The sequence below is a fragment of the Chelonia mydas genome, chromosome 3, assembly GCF_015237465.2.
Source record: "Chelonia mydas isolate rCheMyd1 chromosome 3, rCheMyd1.pri.v2, whole genome shotgun sequence".
NCBI lineage: Eukaryota > Metazoa > Chordata > Testudines > Cheloniidae > Chelonia > Chelonia mydas.
Genome location: NC_057851.1, coordinates 111639676 through 111664911, shown reverse-complemented (window position 1 = coordinate 111664911; position 25236 = coordinate 111639676). Strand labels below are relative to the sequence as shown.

Below are 25236 nucleotides of genomic sequence, written 5' to 3'. Positions count from 1 at the left end.
TAGACAAGCCACCCTGTGACATAGGTCCTCGCTATTTTCATTCTGTTTAGTGTAAGCTATCAAAACAGATTAAAAAATTGCTACCTAAAATTGCATTCGTGGGTTTTGCAGGCACTTGGGTTCACAACCAGAAATGCCAAAGTAGGATTGTTTCCTCCTGTGCTCATTTGGCATGCTTTTGCCATGAAGACTAAGCATAAAAAAAATGGATTTAAAAAATCTTCCTGCTAGATTAGTTAAGTTAAAGAGAGGGTGTTTCCAGTCAAAGCTGAACATACTGATCCAAAGTGAGGTATTTTCGCTGCTAGAAATGACATCATATCAACTGATGCACATGTATGCTTTCCACATGTGTTTCTGATCAGTGCTCAAAATTTGCATGTAAATAGCTCATCGGTCACTCCTTTTCCAATCCTTTGAATATCTGTACTGAAACATATGTTCTTTTCCATGCTACAGAGGTCAATCAAGAGTTACTAAAGGCTTTTCTTGTGGAATGTAATAGTATCTATGTTTAAATGTAATCCTTTTTTTCATGAGTTACATGGCAAATTTTGAGAACCTCAAGAGCTCAGCTGAGATTGTTTTGAAGCAGAGTGATTTTTAAGCTTTTGTTCACTACAGGATCTATTGAAATGCCTGGGGACAGTGCAGGATTCCCTGTTTGTTCTCCATGAACTTGGAGAACAGCTTAAGCAACAAGTGGAGACGTCTGCGGCAGCAGCTATTCAGTCTGATCAACTCTCCCTGAGCCAAAACTTGGCAGCCTTAGAGCAGGCTCTCATCAGGCAAAAGGCTATACTTCAGGTATGAAAAGCTTGCTTATATTCATTGCTCCTGATCATTCCATTCTACCTGAAAAAGTGTACACTAAGCTAGCAAAAGTGGCACAGAAAATTACACCCCATGAAAGGTGCATTATCTGCACATGTGTATTCCCTAGGGATCCATGTAGTATGTGTAGTACACAACTAAATGTGGGAGAATTCAACTAGCATGCCCAAACCTATAGTAGGAAACTAGGAAGGTGAATCCCAGTGCTGAAAAAGGGACAACAAACCTTGCAAGAGGGGCAGAAATTTATCATGGGAAGCTAGAAACCCCGTAGTAACTGTGGACATGACAGTCAGTCAGTGTATAGAGCTAACCTCCTGATCCACAGCTGCTACTTAGCTATAAGGGGCTAGGAAATATCAAGGAGTCCCTCACAGTCAATAAACATGTAGAGAAACCAGGGTTGGATTTTTAAAAGCGTTCATCGTTAATCTAGCTCTTCTCCCACTGAAGTCAGTGAGAGTGTTACCGTTTACTTCAATGGGAAAGGGCCAATGCTGAATGCTTTTGAAAATCCCACGTTAAATATGTCCAGGAGTCAGTAAAGAAACTGTGATCGTAGATCAGTTGCCAATGGCATGGGAAATGTCCAGTTCTGCTGATTGAAAGCACAACAGCGGCGCAGCACAAGTACACACGCATGGGAAAAGTACAGGGAAGTAGCTTATATCCAGATGGCTGTGTGCTGGAGAAAGTGCTCATAGACTGCCAGTTTGGTTTGTTAAACCTACAAAATAACAAGCATGCATGCCATTTTATAAGAGAGTAAAAAGAAAGGGGCTTTTATAGCAATCTAGAATTTAACTGTGACTACTATTGATTTTTATTAACGGTATTACTTAAGCAGACAGTTCAGTTTTATAAAGGGAGAAGTTTAATTATCTCAAGACACCTTAACTATTTTAAAAATAATAACATTCCAGTTTTAGCATTCAGTCCTGAAACCTTAAAATTAAGATAAAGCTAAGAATTTTGGGGGTTGAATTTTTCTTTTTAAATTACTATGTGTGTGAGATTTTATTTAGAATTACATTTATGCAGAGTTTCAAGTGTTACAACGAAGCTATTTATATGGTAAAGGATCTCCAAAGCTTTAGAAACCAGCCCTAATTTTTTGAAAAGCACCATTGTTAATTCCTTTGAACTCCTAACAGAACTGATTTACTTGCAACTTTCTTGAAAAGTAAAGGTGTACTGTTGCCCTCTATTCATCCCATTGACTTCATTGTGCATGTGCTTGAAGTTAAGCCTGTGCTAAGTACTTTGCTGAATTGGTGCTTTAAAGACTAAATGGTGTAAATTACAATCAACTCTTGTTTTCATGCCTAGCAAAAGAATTATAACCTCACTTTCAGAACAAATACAGCCTTTACTATGGAGGCAGTACCACTGCCTCTGTAATCAAAAAATATTGGTTCTACTATGGAGAAGCAGTCACATTGCTACCAGTGAGAATTGCTATTATAGGAGTTGGAGCATCAGAATGACTGAAAGGGCAGTGAGGAGCAGAGCAAGAACATGAATATTATGTGACCTCATGTTAAGCTTTTAAATTGTGGACTTTCTTTTGTGCCTAAGACTGGAGTGCTAGACTATGAGACATTTGCTAAGAGCCTAGAAGGCCTGGAGGCCTGGATAACAGAAGCTGAAGAAATGTTGAAAGGACAAGACCCCAGTCATTCTTCTGACCTCTCTACAATCCAGAATAGGATGGAAGAACTCAAAGTGAGTGGCAAATATAGACAGTATGACATGAAATTGTGAGGTCAGCGTGATCCATGTATAGTATAGCATATGCACAAAATCCACATATGCATTCACTTATCATTAAAGACCTTACATACACACACTAAAGACAGAAAACCAAAAGTTAATTCTGGCATTCTATCCTTAACTGCCTTCCTTGTGCCTCAGTGTAAGAAGGATCTGGATGGGCAAACTGGTTGGAATAAAATAAGTACCAAAACATCATTCCAAACTTGAATTGAACAGTTTTAGAAGTTTAGAAAAGTTTGTGCATTTTCTTTTGTCTCTGTTCTCTTCATATTCCTGAACCTCTGTAATTCCTGAGCCTGGCACAGAAAGTAGAAAAGGTAAAATACCACAAAATAAATTCTTTTATTTCTGGCCTGGCCTGGATGCAGGAAGACTGTTCACATAAGCTTTGTAGATACAAGAGGTTCATATAAGATTGATTTGGACAGCCAGACCTTTGGCTGCTTCCCTAAACTGAACCTTCAAACGTTTGGACAGCTAACTGGATATTATGTGCTGTATCTCATCTCCTCTCATATCTGGATACTATCAGGAAAGAAAATAAATGCCTAAATATAACATTTCAACAGAGATGCAAGATGCATCAATGATCCCTGAATATGGTGCAGAGTTTGATCCCATGAGAATGACCACACTTTGAAACTTAATAGATAATCTGCTTACTATACAGGGGATTCCCAGAATACTCTGTTGGAAATTCAGGACCAGATCCAAACTTCCCCAAGTTTAGGAGTGTGCACATCCAGATTTTTGGTCTGTTACCAACTCTAGAAAATATTACACATTTTAAAATTTATCTTAATATCTGCACAAGTGGCAAGTTAAGTCAAATGAACTTTATGGAGTGGTATTTTCTACACCCTGAATTAAGTTATTTCTCTCATATACTCATTTTTGAATATCTTAATAATTAAAGTGAATGTGTATATGTATTATACTATATATATATGGTCACTTGTTCATGTCTTTTTACTTCTGTCAGGGACAAATCCATGAAAGAAAGTTGATGACACTCCTCCTCCCCCGCAAACCCAGTATTTCTTCCATTTTAGCTCCGCTGTTATCCTTCCACCAGAAATAGCTACAGAACCTCTCTCCACTATGTCTTAATTGATGGGTGTACTGATCAGCAGAAGACATTTCTTCTCACAGGCTAAGTGCACTATCTTTGAAGAGATGCCTACTTTTGCAAGGATCTAGGATCATGAAAAGGTGTCTTGCCTGACAATGGAGAACACTTACCACAAGGTGGCAATCCAAGCCATCCCAAATTTGTCAACTGGGAGCTTTCCCATAATTTTCAGATTTCAATAAGATAATTACTGAATTTCTCTATCTATAGCTACATATGTTCTTTGTCACTTGTTCCAGAGCCAGATGTTAAAGTTCAGTAGCATGGCACCAGACTTGGACCGTCTGAACGAGCTGGGTTACAGGCTACCCCTGAATGATAAAGAAATCAAACGGATGCAGAATCTGAACAGGCGGTGGTGCATGATCTCATCTCAGACGACAGAAAGATTCAGGTTGGGTCAGCTAAAAGGACATGTATATTACTCTGTGCTAGCCATTCTGAGCTGTAAAAGGCAGTTTAATGCATGGCATGTGAAACTTTGGCTTTGCCTGCACTATGTGAATTTTGCTGGTGTAGCAAAACCAGTAAGAACATAAGAACGACCATACTGGATCAGACCAGAGGTCCATCTAGCCCAGTATCCTGTCTTCGGACAGTGGCCAATGCCAGGTGCCCAAGAGAGAATGAACAGAACAGGTAATCACCAAGTGATCCAGCCCTGTCACCCATTCCCAGCTTCTGGCAAACAGAGACTAGGGACACCATCCCTGCCCATCCTGGCTAATAGCCATTGATGGATCTATCCTCCATGAATTTATCTAGTTCTTTTTTGAACCCTGTTATAGTCTTGGCCTTCACAACATCTTTTGGCAAGGAATTCCACAGGGTTGACTGTGCATTGTGTGAAAAAAATACTTCCTTTTGTTTGTTTTTAAACCTGCTGCCTATTAGTTTCTTTTCATGACCCTAGTTCTTGTATTATATGAAGGAATAAATAACACTTCCCTATTTACTTTCTCCACATCAATCATGATTTTATAGACCTCTATCATATCCCCCCTTAGTCGCCTCTTTTCCAAGATGAAAAGTCCCAGTCTTATTAATCTCTCCTCATATGGCAGACGCTCAATGCATCCGATGAAGTGAGCTGTAGCTCACGAAAGCTTATGCTCAAATAAATTGGTTAGTCTCTAAGGTGCCACAAGTACTCCTTTTCTTTTTGTCAATACCCCTAATAATTTTTGTTGCTCTTTTTTGAGATGGGGCAACCACATCTGCATGCAGTATTCAAGATGTGGGTGTACCATGGATTTACATACAGGCAATATGATATTTTCTGTCTTATTACCTATCCTTTTCTTAATGATTCCCAACATTCTGTTTGTTTTTGACTGCCGCTGCACATTGATTGGATGTTTTCAGAGAACTATCCACAATGACTCCAAGATCTCTCTTTTGAGTGGTAACAGCTAATTTAGACCCCGTCATCTTATATGTAGTCGGGATTATGTTTTGCAATGTGCATTACTTTGCATTTATCAACATTGAATTTCATCTTCCATTTTGTTGCCCTGTCAACCAGTTTTGAGAGATCCTTTTGTAGCTCTTCGCAGTCTGCCTGGGACTTAACTATCTTGAGTAGTTTTGTATCATCTGCAAATTTTGCCACCTCAATGTTTACCTCTTTTTCCAGATAATTTATGAATATGTTGAATAGGACTGATCCCTGGGGGACACCACTATTTACCTCTCTCCATTCTGAAAACTGACCATTTATTCCTACCCCTTGTTTCCTATCTTTTAACCAGTTACCAATCCATGAGAGGACCTTCCCTCTTAGCCTATGACAGCTTACTTTGTTTAATAGCCTTTGATGAGGGACCTTGTCAAAGGCTTTCTGAAAATCTAAATACACTATATCCACTGGATCCCCCTTGTCCACGTGCTTGTTGACCCCCTCAAAGAATTCTAGTAGATTGGTGAGGCACGATTTCCCTTTACAAAAACCATGTTGACTATTCCCCAACAAATTATGTTAATCGATGTGTCTGACAATTTTGTTCTTTACTATAGTTTCAACCAGTTTGCCTAGTACTGAAGTCAGGCTTACTGGCCTGTAAATGCCGGGGTCACCTCTGGATTCCTTTTAAAAATTGGCATCACATTAGCTATCCTCCAGTCATTTAGTACAGAAGCAGATTTAGATGATAGGTTACAGACTACAGTTAGTAGTCCTGCAGTTTCACATTTGAGTTCCTTCAGAACTCTTGGATGAATACCATCTGGTACTGGTGACTTATTACTGTTTAGTTTATCAGTTTGTTCCAAAACCTCCTCTAATGACACCTCAATCTGGGACAGTTCCTCAGATTTGTTACCTAAAAAGAATGGCTCGGGTTTGGGAATCTCCCTCACATTCTCAACCATGAAGACCGATACAAAGAATTCATTTAGTTTCTCCACAATGGCCTTATCATCCTTGAGTACTCCTTTAGCATCTCAATCGTCCAGTTGCCCCAATGGTTGTTTAGCAGGCTTCCTGCTTCTGATGTACTTAAAAAAAATTTACTATTACTTTTTGAGTCTTTGGCTAGCTGTTCTTCAAATTCCTTTTTGGCTTTCCTAATTATATTTATACACTTCATTTGCCAGAGTTTATGCTCCTTTCCATTTTCCTCACTAGGATTTAACTTCCACTTTTTAAAGGATGCCTTTTTGCCTCTCACTGCTTCTTTTACTTTGTTGTTAACCATGGTGGCTCTTTTTTGGTTCTCTTCTATGTTTTTTAATTTGGGATATACATTTAAGTTGAGCCTCTATTATGGTGTCTTTAAAAAGTTTCCATGCAGCTTGCAGGGTTTTTACTTTTGGAGCTGTACCTTTTAATTTTAGTTTAACTAACCTCATTTTTGTGTAGTTCCCATTTCTGAAATTAAATGCTAGAGTGTTGGGCCGCTGTGGTGTTTTCCCCACCACAGCGATGTTAAATTTAATTATATTTTGATCACTATTACCAAAGGGTCCAGCTATATTCACCTCTTGGACCTGACCCTGTGCTCCCACTTAGGACTAAATCAAGAATTGCCTCTCCTCTTGTGGGTTCCAGGACTAGCTGCTCCAAGAAGCTGTCATTCAAGGTGTCAAGAAACTTTAACTCTGCATCCCGTCCTGAGGTGACATGTACCCAGTCAATATGGGGACAGTTGAAATCCCCCATTATTATTGAGTTTTTTGTTTTAATAGCTTCTCTAATCTCCCTGAGCATTTCACAGTCACTATCACCATCCTGGTCAGGCGGTTGGTAGTATGTCCCTACTGCTATATTATTATTCGAGCATGGAATTACTATCCGTAGAGATTCTGTGGTACAGTTTGGTTCATTTAAGATTTTTACTTCATTTCATTCTACGCTTTCTTTCACATGTAGTGCCACTTCCCCACCAGCACGACCTGTTCTGTCCTTCCGATATATTTTGTACCCTGGTATTACTGTGCCCTACTGATTATCCTCATTCCACCAAGTTTCTGTGTTGCCTGTTATATCAATATCCTCATTTAATACGAGGCACTCTAGTTCACCCATCTTATTATTTAGACTTATAGAATATTTATATATAAGCACTTTAAAAACTTGTCACTTTTTAGTTGTCTGCTCTTACATAATGTAATGGAATGGGACTTTTTTTCATTTGACTATTTCTATTCAGATCCTACCTGTATTTTATCATTTTCCATCCTCTCCTCCTTACTAGGCCCTAGAGAATCTCCATTAGTAGATCCTCCCCTAAGGGATGTGTCTGTCTGAATCACATGCTCCTCCACACCTTTCGGCTTTCCCCCAGCCCTTAGTTTAAAAACTCCTATACAGCCTTTTTAATTTTAAGTACCAGCAATCTGGTTCCATTTTGGTTTAGGTGGAGCCCATCCTTCCTGTATAGGCTCCCCATTTCCCAAAAGTTTCTCCAGTTCCTAACACATCTAAACCCTTCCTCCCTACACCATCGTCTCATCCATGCATTGAGACCCTGCAGTTCTGCCTGTCTAACTGGCCCTGCACATGGAACTGGAAGCATTTCAGGGACTGCTACCATGGAGGTTCTGGACTTCAATCTCTTACCTAGCAGCCTAAATTTTGCCTCCAGGACCTCTCTCCTATCCTTCCCTATGTCATTCTTACCTACATGTATCATGACCACCAGCTTCTCCCCAGCACTACACATAAGTCTATCTAGATGTCTCAAGTCATCGCAAACCCAGCTATCTATGTTTCTAATGATCGAATCTCCCATTACTAATACCTGTCTCTTCCTAATAACTGGAGTTCCTTCCCCCAGAGAGGTATCCTCAGTGTGAGAGGATACCGTAACATCATTTGGAAGGACGGTCCCAACTATGGGATCATTTCCCTCTGCTCCAGTTGGTTGTTGTTCTTCCCTGAGACTTTCATCCTCAGCAGCACAGAAACTGTCAGACATGGGGCGGGACCATTCTACTGTGTCCCAGAAAGTCTCATCTATGTACCAATGTCTCCCTTAGCTCCTCCAGCTCAGCCCTCTGGTCTCCAAAGCCCGTACACGGTCTCTGAGGACTAGGAGCTATTTGCACCCAATGCCCACATATGCCACCCACCCATAGGGCAGGTAATCATAAATGATGCATTGAGTGCAATAAACTAGATAGCCCCTACTCTGTGGCTGGACCGCTGCCTGCATTCTCTTTTTACTCCTGAAGTTAGTTCCTTTGTTGAGGTTTTGTTTTTATCAGGGTTTTTTTTGTGGCTTAAGTTTAAAGAGGTTTAAGGAATGTTACATGTATCTTAAACTCCCTTGCAAAACTCCCCTAATAGCCACTCCTGTTTGCTAGCTCCTCTGGTCACTTAGGAGCAGGCTTCTTAAAGCCCATGTCTTCCTGTGTATAGCTATATTGGCAAAAGCCTGTTGTGTGGATGTAGTTATATCAGTATAAAAGTTCTTACACTTTTCTCTGAAACCAGCATAAACTATGCTGATATAATAACAGTTGTTCCAGCATCACTGCATTTACACCCAGGCTTTTGCCAGTATATTTATGTTGGTTAAAAAAAATCACATCCCCAATCAATGTGGCTGTGCCAGTAAAACTGAAATGTAGCTCAGGCCTTTTTATGTTACCAATATTGCATTAACTGATGCTGCTGTCCTTTGGGATCACAACTAGGGTTTAGTCTACACTCAAAAGTTTTGTCAGCACAGTTATATAGATTAGGAGAGTGAAAAATCACACCCCTAAACAATATAGGTATGCTGGCAAACGCCCTAGTGTAGACCCAATTCTCCTGGCAAAAAGCCCAGTTAGTATAGATGCAGTTATCCTATTTTGGTATTCCATTCAGGGACTGGGTTAAGTTATATCATCAGAAGAACTTTTTTTACCAGTGTGAGCTATGTCTCCACTGGGGAGGTATAGCTCTGCTGGTAGATCTCTACTGGCAAACCCTTTTAAGTGTAGACATGACTTCAGGCATTGTTATAAAGTTATAATGAGCTTGGGTCTCTATATATTGAGCTAAGAGGCAAAGGGAATTCTACCAAAAGAAAAGTTATGGTGATTATTTGTTTATGAACACAAGTTGACGTTTTAAATGATACTGTTTTTGTTTACATGTAGACTAAACAAATGGGTGAAAAGGGTGGGAGGACAAGAGGGTTCCACATCAAACAGCCTCCTAGGATAAGGCAGGCAGTGTGTAGGTTTGTGATGGAAAAGCTATTGCAGCCAGAATTGTAATGGCTCCCTGGAAAACCGTTGTCATTTTATTTTGTGTGAGTTGGAGGCATTAATGAATTGACCTTTCATCCTTTTAGTAAGCTGCAGTCTTTCTTGCTGCAACACCAGACCTTTTTGGAGAAATGTGAGAGTTGGATGGAATTTCTGGTTCAGACTGAGCAGAAACTGGCTGCAGAGATTTCAGGAAACTACCAGAGTTTGTTGGAGCAACAGAGGGCACACGAGGCAAGTTATAACAAACAGACTTTATGGAGAGACTGTATCCTGAAATAAGCTACCTCTGTTATATCCTCACTGAGAATATTGTACCTTAATAATTTAAGCATGTGAATATATAAAAATATAGACCAGTGGTGTGCAATCTGTGGCCCATATATATTTTCTGTGTATAAAAATCAGGTTTTCAATCATCCTGTAATTTCACGGGGTTGTGTCTTCCATTTGACATCCCATTATCCTCATCTGCAGTGTTCGCTGCATCAATTCCCAGTCTTTTAATCTCCCAACACGCTCTTAGCTCCCATTGCTCCCCTGTTCCATCCTCATCCCCCTGTCCTACCCAATTAGCTTCCTGGGCTGAGACTGAGATGATGGGAACTTCTGTAAATGTATTAACTACTAGTTTCTTAGTTGCCTTTCTGAAATTCTCAGGCCCACAGCCCTGTTTTGGCAATAACAAGATGATTAGGTGATAAACTCCTTTCTATTCCACATACATACCTGTAACAAAATTGATACTAGTTTTTTACATGGATTAAACATAGAAACAGTGTGTATGTGTGCGTATGTGGGTTTTAACATAAAACATTCTCTACCTCAGATTCCTATACATCCCCAACAATACTGTCAGAAAAATTCTGCAAAGATATCAGAAAGCACCATTCTTCTCTACTGAAAAGTTGTAAGATATATTGGGTAAAAAAATTCAAAAGGATCTAAGGCCCAGATTTTTGAAGATATTTAGGCACCTAGCTCCCATGAGAAGTAGGCACTTAAATACCTTTTAAAATCTGGAACTAAGTGACTTAGGAGCCTAAACAAATTTTCAATAGTAACTTAGGTATTTAGGGGCCCAAATCCTATTGACTTTGATTAAGACTTAGGGCTTGTAAGTGCCTAAGTCACTTTTGAAAATGGGATTTTGGCTCCTAAGTCACTTGAGCATTGTCTTTTTTTCTCCTTGAGTCCTGAAAAATATATTTTAAAATAATCACACAATGGACCATATGCTCAGCTGGTATAAATCTGCACAACTCCATTGACTTAAGCAAAGTTATGATGATTCACTCCAGCTGAAGATCTCGCCCAGTATTTCTACTAAAAACTTAAAAAAATCCAAATTTTTAATCTGATTAGTATAAAACTAAAAAAGTAGCTAATACATTTTCAGTGTCACCATGCAGCTATGTACCTCTGTCAAAGAGGGTTTATCAGCAATGTAAAATTGTCTTACAATGTTGTTAAGTTTGTACAAGGTTTTGGTTCAAAAATTCTGCATGCAGATATCTGACTTCACAAAGCAAAGAACTATAACATATTTATATTTAAAAACATTTCAGAAAATGAGAAGTGCACAAATACTCCTGAACCACAAGATTCTAAATTCCTCATACACCTTGTGTTTAAAACATGCTGTCAATCACAGTATTATCTCCAAAGGATGCCTAGGTTCTGTTGAATTTGTTTAGCTTTTATGTACAGTAAAAAATATTCCATTCCTGGGAAGAATAATTACTCCTCCCTCCTCCTCCCCAAGACTGAGGGTTTAATCCCATTCTCATTGAAGTTGATACCAAAACTCCCGTTGAGCTCACCTGGACCATAATTCAGCCTTGAGTAAATTAAATGAGAAGAGAAATTTTTGCCAGTGATGGCAGAAGAAGTGAAATCCTTTGAGACCTTTGCTTTGAAACCACTTCTGTCTCTTTTATAATAGCTGTTCCAGGCAGAGATGTTCAGTCGCCAGCAGATTTTACATTCGATCATCGCTGATGGGCAGCACCTACTAGAGCAAGGACAGGTGGATGACAGGTAGACACTAGTTTGCTTGTTGTTTGTTTGTTTATTTATTTATGTGTGGTAACACATGCTATGTGCTAGGTAATTGCCAAACAGAAAAGAAGGAATATGGTGCCGACATTGAGGAGAACACCATATAAAGCCAAACAGGCAGAGGGTAGGTGGAAGTCGCAGAAGATGTAAGTAAAGCAGCCAAGGTACCGATTGGCTATTGTCCTGAAAAGTGGTAGTTTTAGATCCCAGTTGAATGTTAGTGGCCGTATGAAAGAGTAGTGCATCCCTTTCTACTAGGACTTTATAGAGAGCTGTCCGAAAACATACATTTTTCAGCTTTTCATTTACTAAAGAAATGGATCAAGGATACAATTCTTACCCAGGGTATTGTTTGTTTGTTCTCAAATAGGGATGAGTTTAATCTGAAACTGACACTGCTCAGTAATCAGTGGCAAGGAGTGATTCGCAGGGCACAGCAGAGGAGGGGAATTATTGACAGCCAGATCCACCAATGGCAGCGTTACAGAGAGATGGCAGAGAAACTACGCAAATGGCTGGTGGAAGTGTCCTGTCAGCCAGTGAGTGGACTGGGTGGTGTTCCTATTCCACTGCAGCAAGCCAGAGCCCTGCTGGATGAAGCGCAGGTATGGCCAATATGTGAAAAACAGTTTTATAGTCCTTTTCTCGTATGCTTTAATGTTTAGTTGAAAGAGGTTTTGTTTATCTTAAAAGTGTGCTAGAATCGAATTAATTACAATAGTCAAAGGTCAGTGGAGTCCAGCAAGAGAAATATTGGACATAGTCGTTTTTCAGAGTAGAGAATAGACTTAGTAGCATACCTCAGAAAGAAGGAAAGCTGGATTTATAGATCTAAAGAAATCCCAGTGACATAGTGTTTAACAAAGACTATGCAAGCAACAGCTGAGGATTTCCTTTCACCCAGTTACCCGTTTATTTCCTTGATTCACACCTGACCTCCCAGTGAAGGTTGTATGTGCTCCTATATGTTTGTTTTAATTAGTCTTTGGTCTTAAAGACACACCAGAACTTACGATAATGTTTAGAAGGCCTTGATCTCTCATGCTGTCCATCTTTGTGCAAAGTCAGACAAATCCACTTATTAGCTTGGAATTTGCAGGGCTGAAAATAGCAGTGCTGATGCACATTGCATGCCTGCTGTGTTCTTCACAGGAGAAGTCAGAAGAGAGGAGCTTCTCCCTTGCAGAGTTTCTGAACTGCTCAGGTGGAGGTGGGGGGGAGGGGAAGTAAGTTTTTTCATCCCCGCCAACCTCAAAATCTCTTTATGCACTGGGGATGAAGAGACAAAACCTTCTGTCTAGTGAGCTACTGGTTGAACTGTGAAATGGTAGCTTTATGCATTTGGGTAGCAACCCACTGTATCTAAGCTACGGTCCCTCATGTAGCAAAGAAAAATGTATTTTACCGATGTTGGCTGTAGGGACACTAACACGTAACAACTCACTAGGATTAAAAACAAGAGGCTAACAGATCATTGGCTCTTTGCAGCTTAGGGAAAAAGTTCTCCTGCGGCAACAAGGGAGCTACATTTTAACTGTGGAAGCTGGGAAGCAGCTGCTGCTCTCTGCTGACAGTGGAGCGGAAACAGCCCTGCAGACAGAACTCACGGAAATTCAGGAGCGCTGGAAATTAGCCACCGTTCGTCTTGAGCAACAGAAGAAACAGCTCACCTTCCTGCTGAAAGTAAGTGCACGTGCTGTATGAGTAGGCACAAAACCACACACACTAATTGTTATGGCATAGTGAAGAAGTGTAATTAAGAGGAATGATCACAGGCCTTGGCATCAGGAATTCCTGTGTATTAAATCTTTCTTTGCCACTCGCTCACTGTATAAACATGGGCAAGTCATTTAACTACACTGCCTCATTTTCCCCATCTATAAAACAGGAGTAATAATACTTCCCTCTCATGTGACTATTGTGAATATTTACTAGTTAGTGTTTGTGCAGCACTGATGTGTAAAGGTCTATATATGTATTAAGTTTTATACTGATACTTTTAGTGAACATTGCAGAAAGAATGTGCATTTTATTTTGCAACATTATGATTAGTTATTCCTCATATACATTGTATTACAAATATTGCAAATCTCCCCTTTCAACTCAAATGCCAGTGTATGGACTTACCTAGCCACTAAGTCATCTAGTTTTCTCTACAGCATCTTGACTACTCGTTGGTTAAGACAAATTTCTTAGATCTTGGAGGAGAGACCATTAAAACATGTTTTAATTTAAGCAATCTCCAAAATGCATGCTAAACCCAATGTAAGCACTCAACTTGATAGACTGGAATTTAGCCACATCTCTTGCATCTATTTCATGAATGGAAATGGGGCATGTCGTTAAATTCCCATGGATGATGATGAAATATTTTTGCAACTGAAGCACATTGTTGACTCTCATTCAATCTGTGATCCACTATAACCCCCAGATCTTTTTTCAGCAGTACTACAACCTACGCAGTTATTCCCCATTTTGTAGTTGTGCATGTGATTTTTCCTTCCTAAGTTAAATACTTGTCTTTCTTGAAATTCATTTTGTTGCATTCTGACCTGTTTTCCAGTTTGTCAAGGTCATTTTGAAATCTGAACCTGTCTCCCAAAGTGTTTGCATCTCCTCCCAGCTTGGTGTTAACCCCACATTTTATAAGCATGTTCTCCACTCCATTAACCAAGTCATTAATGAAAATACTGAGTAGTACTAGACCCAAGACTGACCCCTGTTAGGGGGCTTATTCCTTCACCCACTTACCTCCCTGGTCCTTCTCGCATGAACAGAGAGCAACAATACCCGAAGTCCAAAGGTGCAAACAATTCGATGTTTATTGGGGTGAACTTCCAGCAAACATGATTCCAGTTTCCTTCCTTAGTATCATCCTTCCCAGCTCTGACACCAAAGAGCCTTACACCTGTGTCCCTGTTCCCATTCCTGCCCTTAGCAAAACATGATTCCAATTTCCTTAGCCCCATTCCCTGTTCCCATTTCCCCTTTTTAGCAAAACATGATTCCAATTTCCTTACCCCCATTCCCTGTTCCCATTTCCCTCACCCGCATGCCCACCCCCACACCCCTACTTCCTGATTGACTGCAGACTATATAGTAAAACTTGAATTCTGCTTTGCTATACCTTAACCAATCATGTTCCTGAAATTTAACTAACCAATCCTAACATGATTATGGAACCAATTATATCCCACCACCTTAATTAGTTTACACGCAGCAAAATTAATTATACAGCAGACAGAAACAATCACAGAACCAGACAGAGATTATACAGACAAACAATAGCAAAGTGGGAACTATAATGACAAAACAATACAGAAGTGAGGATTTCACATCCCGGCTATTGATAAGTGAGTTCTTGCCAGACAGGATGCTATCAAACTAAGTTTCCTTTTTCATTTTCTAGGCACTTCCCTTTCTCTGGAGGTGATAGGCACTATCAGGACAGGATTGTATTCCTAACAGCCCAATAGCACCTTATTTCAATGTGACTAGTTTGGAATGTGAGGATGTGACCATTCGCTTCCCAGCTTATGGCTGCCTCTGTTGCTTAGCCAAAGGCCTTAGCCTAAGAACAGGGCCTCAGATGTCACGGTAAGAGAAGGCCCTTACACTGGCAGACAGTGATTTTGATTCTTTCTTTTATACCTCTATAACTAGCCAAGTGATAAGAATACACCTAAATTCGTAAAGTACAAGCCTTTGCAGACAGGCCTGAATATCTATATTCTAACAACCCCTGTGGGACCTCACTAGGTACATCCTCCAAGTTTGACCATGAACCATTGATGAGTATTGTCTTTCAACCAGTTGTGCACCCACCTTATAGTAAATTCATCTAGACTGCATTTCCTTAGTTTGTTTATGAGAATGTGATGTGGGACTGTCAAAAGTCTTACTAAAATCAGAATATATCCCTTCTAATGCTTCTCTCATGGATTAGGCCAGTATCCCTGTCATCTTCTAGCATCCCCCACACCTGATGATACAATAATTTCAGATGTGTTCCTGTTAGGCTAGGGAGCTCACATGGATGATCAGACAGTATAGAGCATTTGGACACCGCAGGAGACCAGAACATACACACATCTTCTGTATATTTTAGTATGTATGAAAATACTGAATGATATATTGCTTATTTACTATATAATTAACTTTTGCTCATGTTTTGTGTCAGTCTGCGTTAGGATGGTAACTGGGATTTAATTAAACATACAAAACAATTTTTTTATTTAAATGTTTTAAGAGATTATGATAAGTTTAGGCCTTCACATATTTTGTATTAAATTCAGATTTCATTTTAAACCGGTTCATTTTTAAAAAGAAAAACTTACTATGATTTAAATAAAAAATTAATTTGAATACAAAAATCATTGATTTTTATCCACCATAGTTATGACCTTATTAAGACAACAGAAATGTCAGCAGTGGCAATGGAAGTTCTTATTAAAGATGAGTGGTGCCTTACATTTCAGAACTTGAATCTTTAGGTAGTTAAAAGTGTGCATCAAAAACGCCAGTAAAAAATACATGCATGGTAACTTATGCCACTTGTGAGAAATTTTGGCTAAACAGCTATAAACAAGTGGCACTGTAAGTAAAATCCATCAACATGAACTCGGAAGGCTTTCTTTTTCATGCATTTCACTGTTGAAAACAGCAAGGTCTAATGCATTCAACAACTTGCACATGCAACTTGACAGAGCATGTATCTAGTTTATTCATTATGTGATATTTAGAAATAGCCCTGACACTGAAATGTTAACTGAGTCTGTGCTTTTTGATGGAATGATGCATTTGCTTTCCTCCTGCTTACTACATCATCTGAAGATGGTTGAAAATCTTTAATTGGAAGGAAACTTATAGTTTATGACTGCAAAGTCTTTTTTTTATTATTTTTGAAAGCTAATGTGACAGCAGAACCCTTTCTTATGCTGAAACTCGCACCCCAAAAAATTGTACAGAAATGGAATCATACCACTTCAAGGGAGAAATCAGCTGGGGTCTTCTCTGTATACTTAACTGTTTTGTTTTGTTTTTTTTCACTTTTATCTGCTATCATAAGAAGGAATTTGTGAAGCTAAATCCTGGCTGCTCTAGTATCATACAACTGACGTTCTGCAAAAGAAACTTATAGCTGTACTCCTCTGAGTTCTTTAGTCTGGTCAATTCCTGCAGTATTTATGTATGTCAGCTGTTGTCTACTAGGATTTTAGTAGACTGAATGGGATTACTTCTTCAAAGTATAATGGATTGCCTAATGCAATCATTCCTAAGGGGACTCATGGAACCCTTTTTGGCAGAGAGAAGCAACATTGCAAGGTCAAAATCAGACCTTGAGGACTCTGTGGTAATAGAAGGGGTTTAGTTTTGCCTGCTGCTAGCACTGGAACACAGCACAATAGACAACATGCTCTACTGGTGCATGCCATCCAGACTCTGAGACTTGAATATTATATAAAAAGGGCTTATGGGAACATCCTATTCTGCAAATATCCTCACTGCTTGTTGGTATTGGTGCCATGAGTACAGGGGACTGGACTAGATGACCTCTCGAGGTCTCTTCCACTCATATGATTCTATGATTATTTAGTCAGCTTGAATGATTCACCACTATGAGCCTCTTTCCACTCCCCCCCCCCCCCACCCCAATCTGGAATAAAGTCTAATAATAATTGTTCTGCTCTGAGGACTGGGAAAAATGTGAAAAGGGCGTAGCAGACTCCCTGGAGAAACTAAGATCCTTCAAGAAAAAGCTTTCTCAGCCATTGCCAGATCACCATGATGAGCTGCATACGGAGCAGATTCGTTGCAAGGTAAAGCACTCTGTTGAGCCCCATCTGATCTGCAATTTGCTTGTCTTGGAACATCTTCAGCCATCATAAGCCTTGGCATTACTGACTATATAGACCAGCAGCCCATAATTACTGCATGTGCAGTTTTCTGTTTGTGTCTGCATGCACATTTTGTGTGTGCATCCGTTCGTTAAATAGTGTTAGCACAGCACTGGTTAATGTTTGTACAGCACTTGGAAAATATAGGGCCTGTCTCTAATCTCACATTGGTGTAAATTAGGTTACATTAGGCAAAACCAAAATAAATTGGATCAGAATTAGGCCCATAAAGAGCTATAAAAGTGCTAAGTATTGGTGGTTCTTTTTAGTTTAGAAGTTCTTACTGCATGATTCTTTTAGATGAGACAAGTAAAAGTTCATAGATTTTAAAACCATGTCATTTCAATGCTCTTTACTCCTACTCAGGATAATTGTCGGTCACAAACTTTTATCCTGCATTAGTTGCAAGTTAGAAACAAATTGGGAATCCCAGTCTCATTCTTCCTTTCCTAAAATCAGAGAGTAAACATGGTGCAGATTGCAAAGGGTGGTCATTAGAGATGGGCCCAAACCAAAATCTTGAGTCCAGATAGCCCTGAACTTTGGAGAAGTTAGACTCTGGGATTTTAGTTTAGACCCATTTCTACTTGTTTAAGGGCTGATGTATCTTGCTGTATCAGTTTAGTAACAATGGGACCTCCCTTCTAACTCTGAAAAAATAATGCTGTCTTACAGGTGGTCTATTATAAATAATGCTTTTAATATAGTTGTAACTCTCCATCTGAATATTGGCTCTGTTAACAGACTTGGTTTGCTAGATACAATAGGACTTCAATGCCAGTGCCTATGGTTAACAAGTAAAGACAACTTTGTATAATAAAACTATTGCCAAACTTCTAGTCGCATAAAGAGCTTGATATTTTTCATGCATTTTTTTTTAAACCAGGAGCTAGAAAATGCGGTTGAAGGGTGGACATATGACCTTGCGCATCTGACACTGCTGAAGGAGACTCTAGCTACCTACATCAGTGCTGATGATATCTCGATCCTCAGCGAGCGCATTGAGCTGCTGCACAGGCAATGGGAGGAGCTATGCCACCAGGTAAATGTGACCCTGAACTGGGATGTGACTGTGACTAGTGAGCACAGAAACCCCCATGGGAATCGCTACCTGATGTGCCGAGACTACCTCTGAGCTCATTTTCCCTGGCGGCTTGGGACTTCAGAACCCTGCCTGGTTTGAGCCAGACACACTAGCCTGCTACAAACACAGGTCTGAACTACATCCCACAAACTGCAGGCTTAACTGAAAACAGCTTAAGAAGTGTTCCTGTCTCCAGCACCCAGGGTACCGAGCTCCCAATGGGGTCCAAACCCCAAATAAATCCGTTTTACCCTGTATAAAGGTTATACAGGGTAAACTCATAAATTGTTCTCCCTCTATAACACTGATAGAGAGAGATGCACAGCTGTTTGCCCCCCCCTCCTCCCAGGTATTAATACATACTCTGGGTTAATTAATAAGTAAAAAGTGATTTTATTAAATACAAAAAGTAGGATTTAAGTGGTTCCAAGTAATAACAGACAGAAAAAGTGAATTACCAAGCAAAATAAAATAAAACACACAAGTCTAAGCTTAATACAGTAAGAACACTGAATACAGATAAAATCTCACCCTCAAAGATATTTCGATAAGTTTCTATCACAGACTGGATGCCTTCCTATTCTGGACACAATTCTTTCCCCTGGTACAGCCCTTTGTTCCAGCTCAGGTGGTAGATAGGGGATTTCTCATGACTTCAGCCCCGTTTGTTCTGTTCCACCCCCTTATATATCTTTTTCACAAGGCGGGAATCCTTTATCCCTCTCTGGGTTACCATCCCTACTTCTAAATGGAAAAGCACCAGGTTAAAGATGGATTCCAGTTCAGGTGACATGATCACATGTCACTGTAAGACTTCAAGCCCTCATTCCTCCCAGCCTGACACACAGGAAGGCCGGCAAGCAAACAGAGCCATCCACAGTCAATTGTCCTGGTTGATGGGAGCCATCAAGATTCCAAACCACCATTAATGGCCCTCACTTTGCGTAATGGCCCTCAGAGTTATATTTCATATTTCTAGTTTCAGATACAAGAGTGATACATTTATACAAATAGGATGACCACACTCAGTAGATGATAAGCTTTGTAATGATACCTTACAAGAGACCTTTTGTAGGAAGGATATTCCAGTTACATTATATTCACACTCATTAGCATATTTTAATAAAATCATATAGAGTGCAACGTCACAGTGATTATGCACATGAAAGGGGCACAGGGACAGCTGAATGTGATTAGCAACAGTTAGAACAGACAGGTACTAGCTGGATGTCAAGCTAGCATTTGAATTTGAACTGAGACTCATCCATTTGTAAGGTATAATCTCATCAATCTCCTAATGCAGAGGTAGAGCTAAGGAAGTAGAATTTGGCATGTCAAATGCAAGCTTTATCCAGAGGAACAACACCCTTTTGAGGATGGGGCGATGTGGGAAATATTTTCAGCCATACTGATTTACAGATATTTAAAACAAAAGAGTGGAGAAAATACCCACTAAAAATCAGGAGTTAGCAGACGTAACCTTAAAGTGATCACTCACTTAATAGCAAAGTTAGAGTGGAATAAGCAAAATCTGCCCATGAAATGGAACAATAATCAAGAAGAATCTCATTACTGGAAGGAAATTGTGACTAATCTAATAGCTAAAGGATATGTACAGTATGTGTCTGCAATCTCTAAAAGGGTTCATCCTTCCATTTCTGGAGACCAACTTTTCTGGTGAAATGTCCATTGAAAGCGATGGTCATGCCAAGACCAACAAAAGAAAGAAAGAGCAGGATTATGTATTTTATTATAACAGCAGAAGATTTCCTCTTAAAAACTTTGCTTCGCTGTGGAGCTAAGATTAATAACAGTTCAGTGTATCTTCAAGTGTTTGCTTTAGTTACCACTAATATTTCCAGACTTCCTGTAAATGATCACTTCACTGAGCAAGGGTATAAACAAACTCAGGAAAACTATATTAAAGATAATGTTAAAGTTATGGCATAATTGGCCCACAGGAATAAAGAAGAAACAGAACAGCCATCATTGGCTTGAGAGAGGTGGCGACAAGATAGTCTGATGTGAGAAAAAACCCACTGTACCCTGTACTCTGTTGATATGCTTTTCTTTGTGTTTAAAAAAAAAAAAAAAAGACTGCACATTTCTCATTCTCTTTGGCTTGGCTGCCCGCTTAATTCCTTGGCACCATGTGGGAGATGAATACACAGTGCTCCCAGTGCATTTTACAGTTGCTGCTTATGCTTAGAAATCCTGGCTCCAGATTTAAAGTTGCCACCTATCCCAAATTTTCTGGATTGGCCTGATTATACTTGTCTACTCCAAAATGTATTGAGCAGTGAAGAACCATTTCACTGTCAAAAAACAAATGAACAAACAAACATTGTAGGTCAGCAAAACATAGTTACATTGTGCCAGGGACGTGATATCCTTTTTCATTATGGTATGGTGCAAACAAATCTGTCCTGCAGGATAAACGTTAAAAGGTATCAAAGGAATAGACTTAGTTTTGGAAACCTGTAGAATTCCAGTTGGGCACTCAGACTGGAGGAGGCTTTTCCTGTCTTGTGAATGAAGTTGACAGGGTCATGAGAAAGAGACACAATTAAGTAGCATTCATGGGTGAAAAGCCTTCATGCATCATAAACTCTCATGAAACGAAGAAGCTGAACTGGCTGCATGTGGGTGAATGGGCTAGAAGACCTTTTCCAAGTAGACTCTGATTGGTTTTTCCAGATTCCTGCTGCACACCTCTCATGCTAAAGGAGAGGGCTGATTCAAGGTTGGATGTCTTAATCTGTCATTTACATATTTAACCTTCCAGGATGTAACCAAATGAATGAGGCTTTTTTTTCTTTTTCAGTAGTTAGGTTTTACCACAAAAGGAAATGTGCTGTCATTTGTGTCTGACTTTAAAAATCAAAAGCTTCAGTTAGGAAAGCAGTAAGTTATATACAAAAGAGCAGGTGCAATGCTCATATGATCAGTTGAGATGCTGATGTAGAGTCAGAAGCAACTCCTATTACAGATGAGGAAGAAGAAGCTGTAGTAAGTAGGATGCCATTACATTATAGCCATGCGATTATCAGAAATTCTGACAGGAGAGGTTAGTTTACTGTGAATACTGTGTTTAATATTCTTTCAGGTCCTCTTCATATTTGGCCAATTGTTTTGTAATTCACAATTTGAGATGGAAATATCATTCTTCTAATTTCTTAAATATATAGCAGTCTCTTACTTTTCAAAGTGGTGTGACAAGCCTCCATTTCCTGTGTATGCTGTTGTTTTGTTCTCTCTTTCAGTTTGCACTTATCGCCTGCTCATTTCTGTCGTAGCATTCTTTAGCCCTTGGGAATATCTGGTCACAGAGTTCCAATGCTGCAAAATTAGACGCACTCACAAAATATGTGTATGTGGACACAAGCATGGAATTGCACATTTCTTTCCAATTGCTTGGCTTATGAGAGCTGCCTATCTCATCTGTGCACACATTTTGCAGATACAATTGACATACCAATCACTTATAGTGTGGCCATACCATGTATGCATTGTCCTAGACATCCATTTGGTTTGCAGTCTTAAAAATGTCGTTGTTCTAAAGGTCAAGCATCTATTTGTGCCAAACAATCTGTCTGTGTTGGAGTTTGTGCTTCCAAATAAACAGAAGTATCAATGTACATTTTAATTCTTAATAAATGAAAATATTGACTCTAAAGACAATGAAAGGGCTATTTTTTAACTGTGCTATGGAAACCTGAATTTAAAGACCACAGATTTGTATCTTATCATAAAGCAAATTATATTTTAGAGTATACTCTTCCCTGTGTGCAACAGGAACTGGCTACCAAGCATCCTGAGATTAATGCTGACCTTGAACTTATAATGAGTCATGCAAGATTTTTGTAGCACAACTCCAGTTTACCTTAATGACAGTCAGGTAGCTAAAACTCTTTGCAGGACTGAGAATTTAGCTCTGAGAATCAGTTCGCTCTCATCTACTAATTGTACTCTCTTTTATTGACTCCCTCTGTAAACATTATAAGATCTCCTTGCGGCGGCAACAGGTGAATGAGAGACTGAATGAGTGGGCAGTCTTCAGCGAGAAGAACAAGGAGCTCTGTGAATGGCTGACACAAATGGAGAGTAAGGTGTCTCAAAATGGAGACATCCTCATTGAAGAGATGATAGAGAAACTCAAGAAGGTAAAGTTCTTTTGATTTTATATGTTTATATGCTGTTATGTGCACCTTTTCCTCTGCTCTTTCTCGGTTATCAGAACTTGAATAATCTGGTACTGGCCTGTGTTATAGACAGAACACTGTATTAAATGGATCACTGGTCTGATCCAATATATGGCAGTTTGTATGTTCCAATGAGAATTTTTGTCAATGTTCTTCTCTAATTATGTGCCTTTTCCCTGTGCTTCTTGAAGTGGATTTCTCAAAATACAAAGACACAACCAAGAACGGTGAATGCTTTACTAAATGCCTGATCACAAGTGTCAGTAAACCAGTTATGAATTATTGTACATGCATTTGCAAAATATTTTTCTTTCTTGTGATTACTTATGTTTAAACGGTGGTGATGTTTATGAGGATTTGTTCATTCACCAAACTATTTCCAACTTAGTATTAGACACTGCTTATGTTTATTCTAGTTCTTCCAGCAGCACTGAGCTGAATGTGTTCTGAATAAGTTTCTTGATCTCTGTGATTCCTCTTTGCCATGTAGGATTATCAAGATGAAATTGCCATGGCCCAAGAGAATAAAATCCAGCTCCAGCAAATGGGAGAGCGTCTTGCCAAAGCCAGTCACGAAAGCAAAGCATCAGAAATTGAATATAAACTTGGCAAGGTCAATGACAGATGGCAACACCTCCTAGATCTGATTGCAGCCAGGTAAAAACAGCTACTTTGTTTTTAAACATTTCCTGGAATAGAATCCTGTATTGGAATTCAGGAAGCAGCTGAGTTCCTAGTTCAAGAGAGGACTTAGAACTTTTTCATACCTGTCTCCACCCACTCAGCTGTGATCTGTAACTGCTCTCAGCCAACATGCTTGGTTGAACTTATCCTTCCTGATCCACTGTATCTGATTCAGGAAGTTTAAAAACCATTATCTATTAGGATGATCAAGACTGGCTGCAGTCAGAAGTGTAGTGTCTTCTGGTCAAGTATGGTTATTTAGGTTGAAAGTGGGTGCCTAAAGCAAGACGTAAACGTTTTGTTTTCTTTAAAGTGCAGCACAAAGGGTGCTAAGTGACTCACTTTTAAAAATCCTACCCAAAGGACAGTTTATGGCAGGTGGTTTTGTTTTTCCGTTTTTAGATTAGTGAAGAGGGGGAGAGAGAAAATAAAGTCGACGGATGTATATCCATTAGGCCTAGTAGCTTGCAAAAAAAATTGTTTGCCATAGGTTGTTATCTACAGAAGTATATACTGTGCATATGCGATTCTCGGTTAGTACATGAAGAATATTAATTTAAATTTGTAATGTCCGTTCTGAGCTGTAGTGCAGTTACTCTCGAGCTAATAGACAATAATTTTTGCCGCAGCTTTGGCTATTATGTCTGTACTCTGCAGTATAAAGGATGTTCAACATGTTGCTTGAGTTTCCATAACTTGAAAAAAGAAAAGGAGTACTTGTGGCACCTTAGAGACTAACCAATTTGTTTGAGCATAAGCTTTCATGAGCTACAGCTCACTTCATCGGATGCATGCAGTGGAAAGTATCGAAGATCTTTTTATATACACAAAGCATGAAAAAATGGGTATTTACCACTACAAAAGGTTTTCTCTCCCCCCACCCCACTCTCCTGCTGGTAATAGCTTATCTAAAGTGATCACTCTCCTTACAATGTGCATGATAATCAAGGTGGGCCATTTCCAGCACAAATCCAGGGTTTAACAAGAATGTCTGAGGGGCGGGGGGTAGGAAAAAACAAGGGGAAATAGGTTACCTTGCATAATGACTTAGTCACTCCCAGTCTCTATTCAAGCCTAAGTTAATTGTATCCAATTTGCAAATGAATTCCAATTCAGCAGTCTCTCGCTGGAGTCTGGATTTGAAGTTTTTCTGTTGTAATATCGCAACTTTCATGTCTTTAATCGCGTGACCAGAGAGATTGAAGTGTTCTCCGACTGGTTTATGAATGTTATAATTCTTGACATCTGATTTGTGTCCATTTATTCTTTTACGTAGAGACTGTCCAGTTTGACCAATGTACATGGCAGAGGGGCATTGCTGGCACATGATGTCATATATCACATTGGTGGAAGTGCAGGTGAACGAGCCTCTGATAGTGTGGCTGATGTTATTAGGCCCTGTGATGGTGTCCCCTGAATAGATATGTGGGCACAGTTGGCAACGGGCTTTGTTGCAAGGATAGGTTCCTGGGTTAGTGGTTCTGTTGTGTGGTATGTGGTTGCTGGTGAGTATTTGCTTCAGGTTCGGGGGCTGTCTGTAGGCCAGGACTGGCCTGTCTCCCAAGATTTGTGAGAGTGTTGGGTCATCCTTCAGGATAGGTTGTAGATCCTTAATAATGCGTTGGAGGGGTTTTAGTTGGGGGCTGAAGGTGACGGCTAGTGGCGTTCTGTTATTTTCTTTGTTAGGCCTGTCCTGTAGTAGGTGACTTCTGGGAACTTTTCTGGCTCTATCAATCTGTTTCTTCACTTCCGCAGGTGGGTATTGTAGTTGTAAGAATGCTTGATAGAGATCTTGTAGGTGTTTGTCTCTGTCTGAGGGGTTGGAGCAAATGCGGTTGTATCGCAGAGCTTGGCTGTAGACAATGG

General features: G+C 39.6%; 1 protein-coding gene across 1 annotated transcript in view; it reads left to right on the top strand.

Annotated features, from left to right (window-relative positions):
* SYNE1 (spectrin repeat containing nuclear envelope protein 1) overlaps nucleotides 1-25236 on the top strand; it is a 497076-nt gene that overhangs the window by 415062 nt on the left and 56778 nt on the right. The window contains 11 exon segments of the mRNA XM_043543166.1: nucleotides 625-807; nucleotides 2413-2559; nucleotides 3982-4136; nucleotides 9529-9676; nucleotides 11388-11482; nucleotides 11874-12108; nucleotides 12992-13186; nucleotides 17197-17322; nucleotides 18287-18442; nucleotides 22489-22647; nucleotides 23177-23343. Coding sequence (XP_043399101.1) covers nucleotides 625-807; nucleotides 2413-2559; nucleotides 3982-4136; nucleotides 9529-9676; nucleotides 11388-11482; nucleotides 11874-12108; nucleotides 12992-13186; nucleotides 17197-17322; nucleotides 18287-18442; nucleotides 22489-22647; nucleotides 23177-23343 — 1766 coding nt within the window.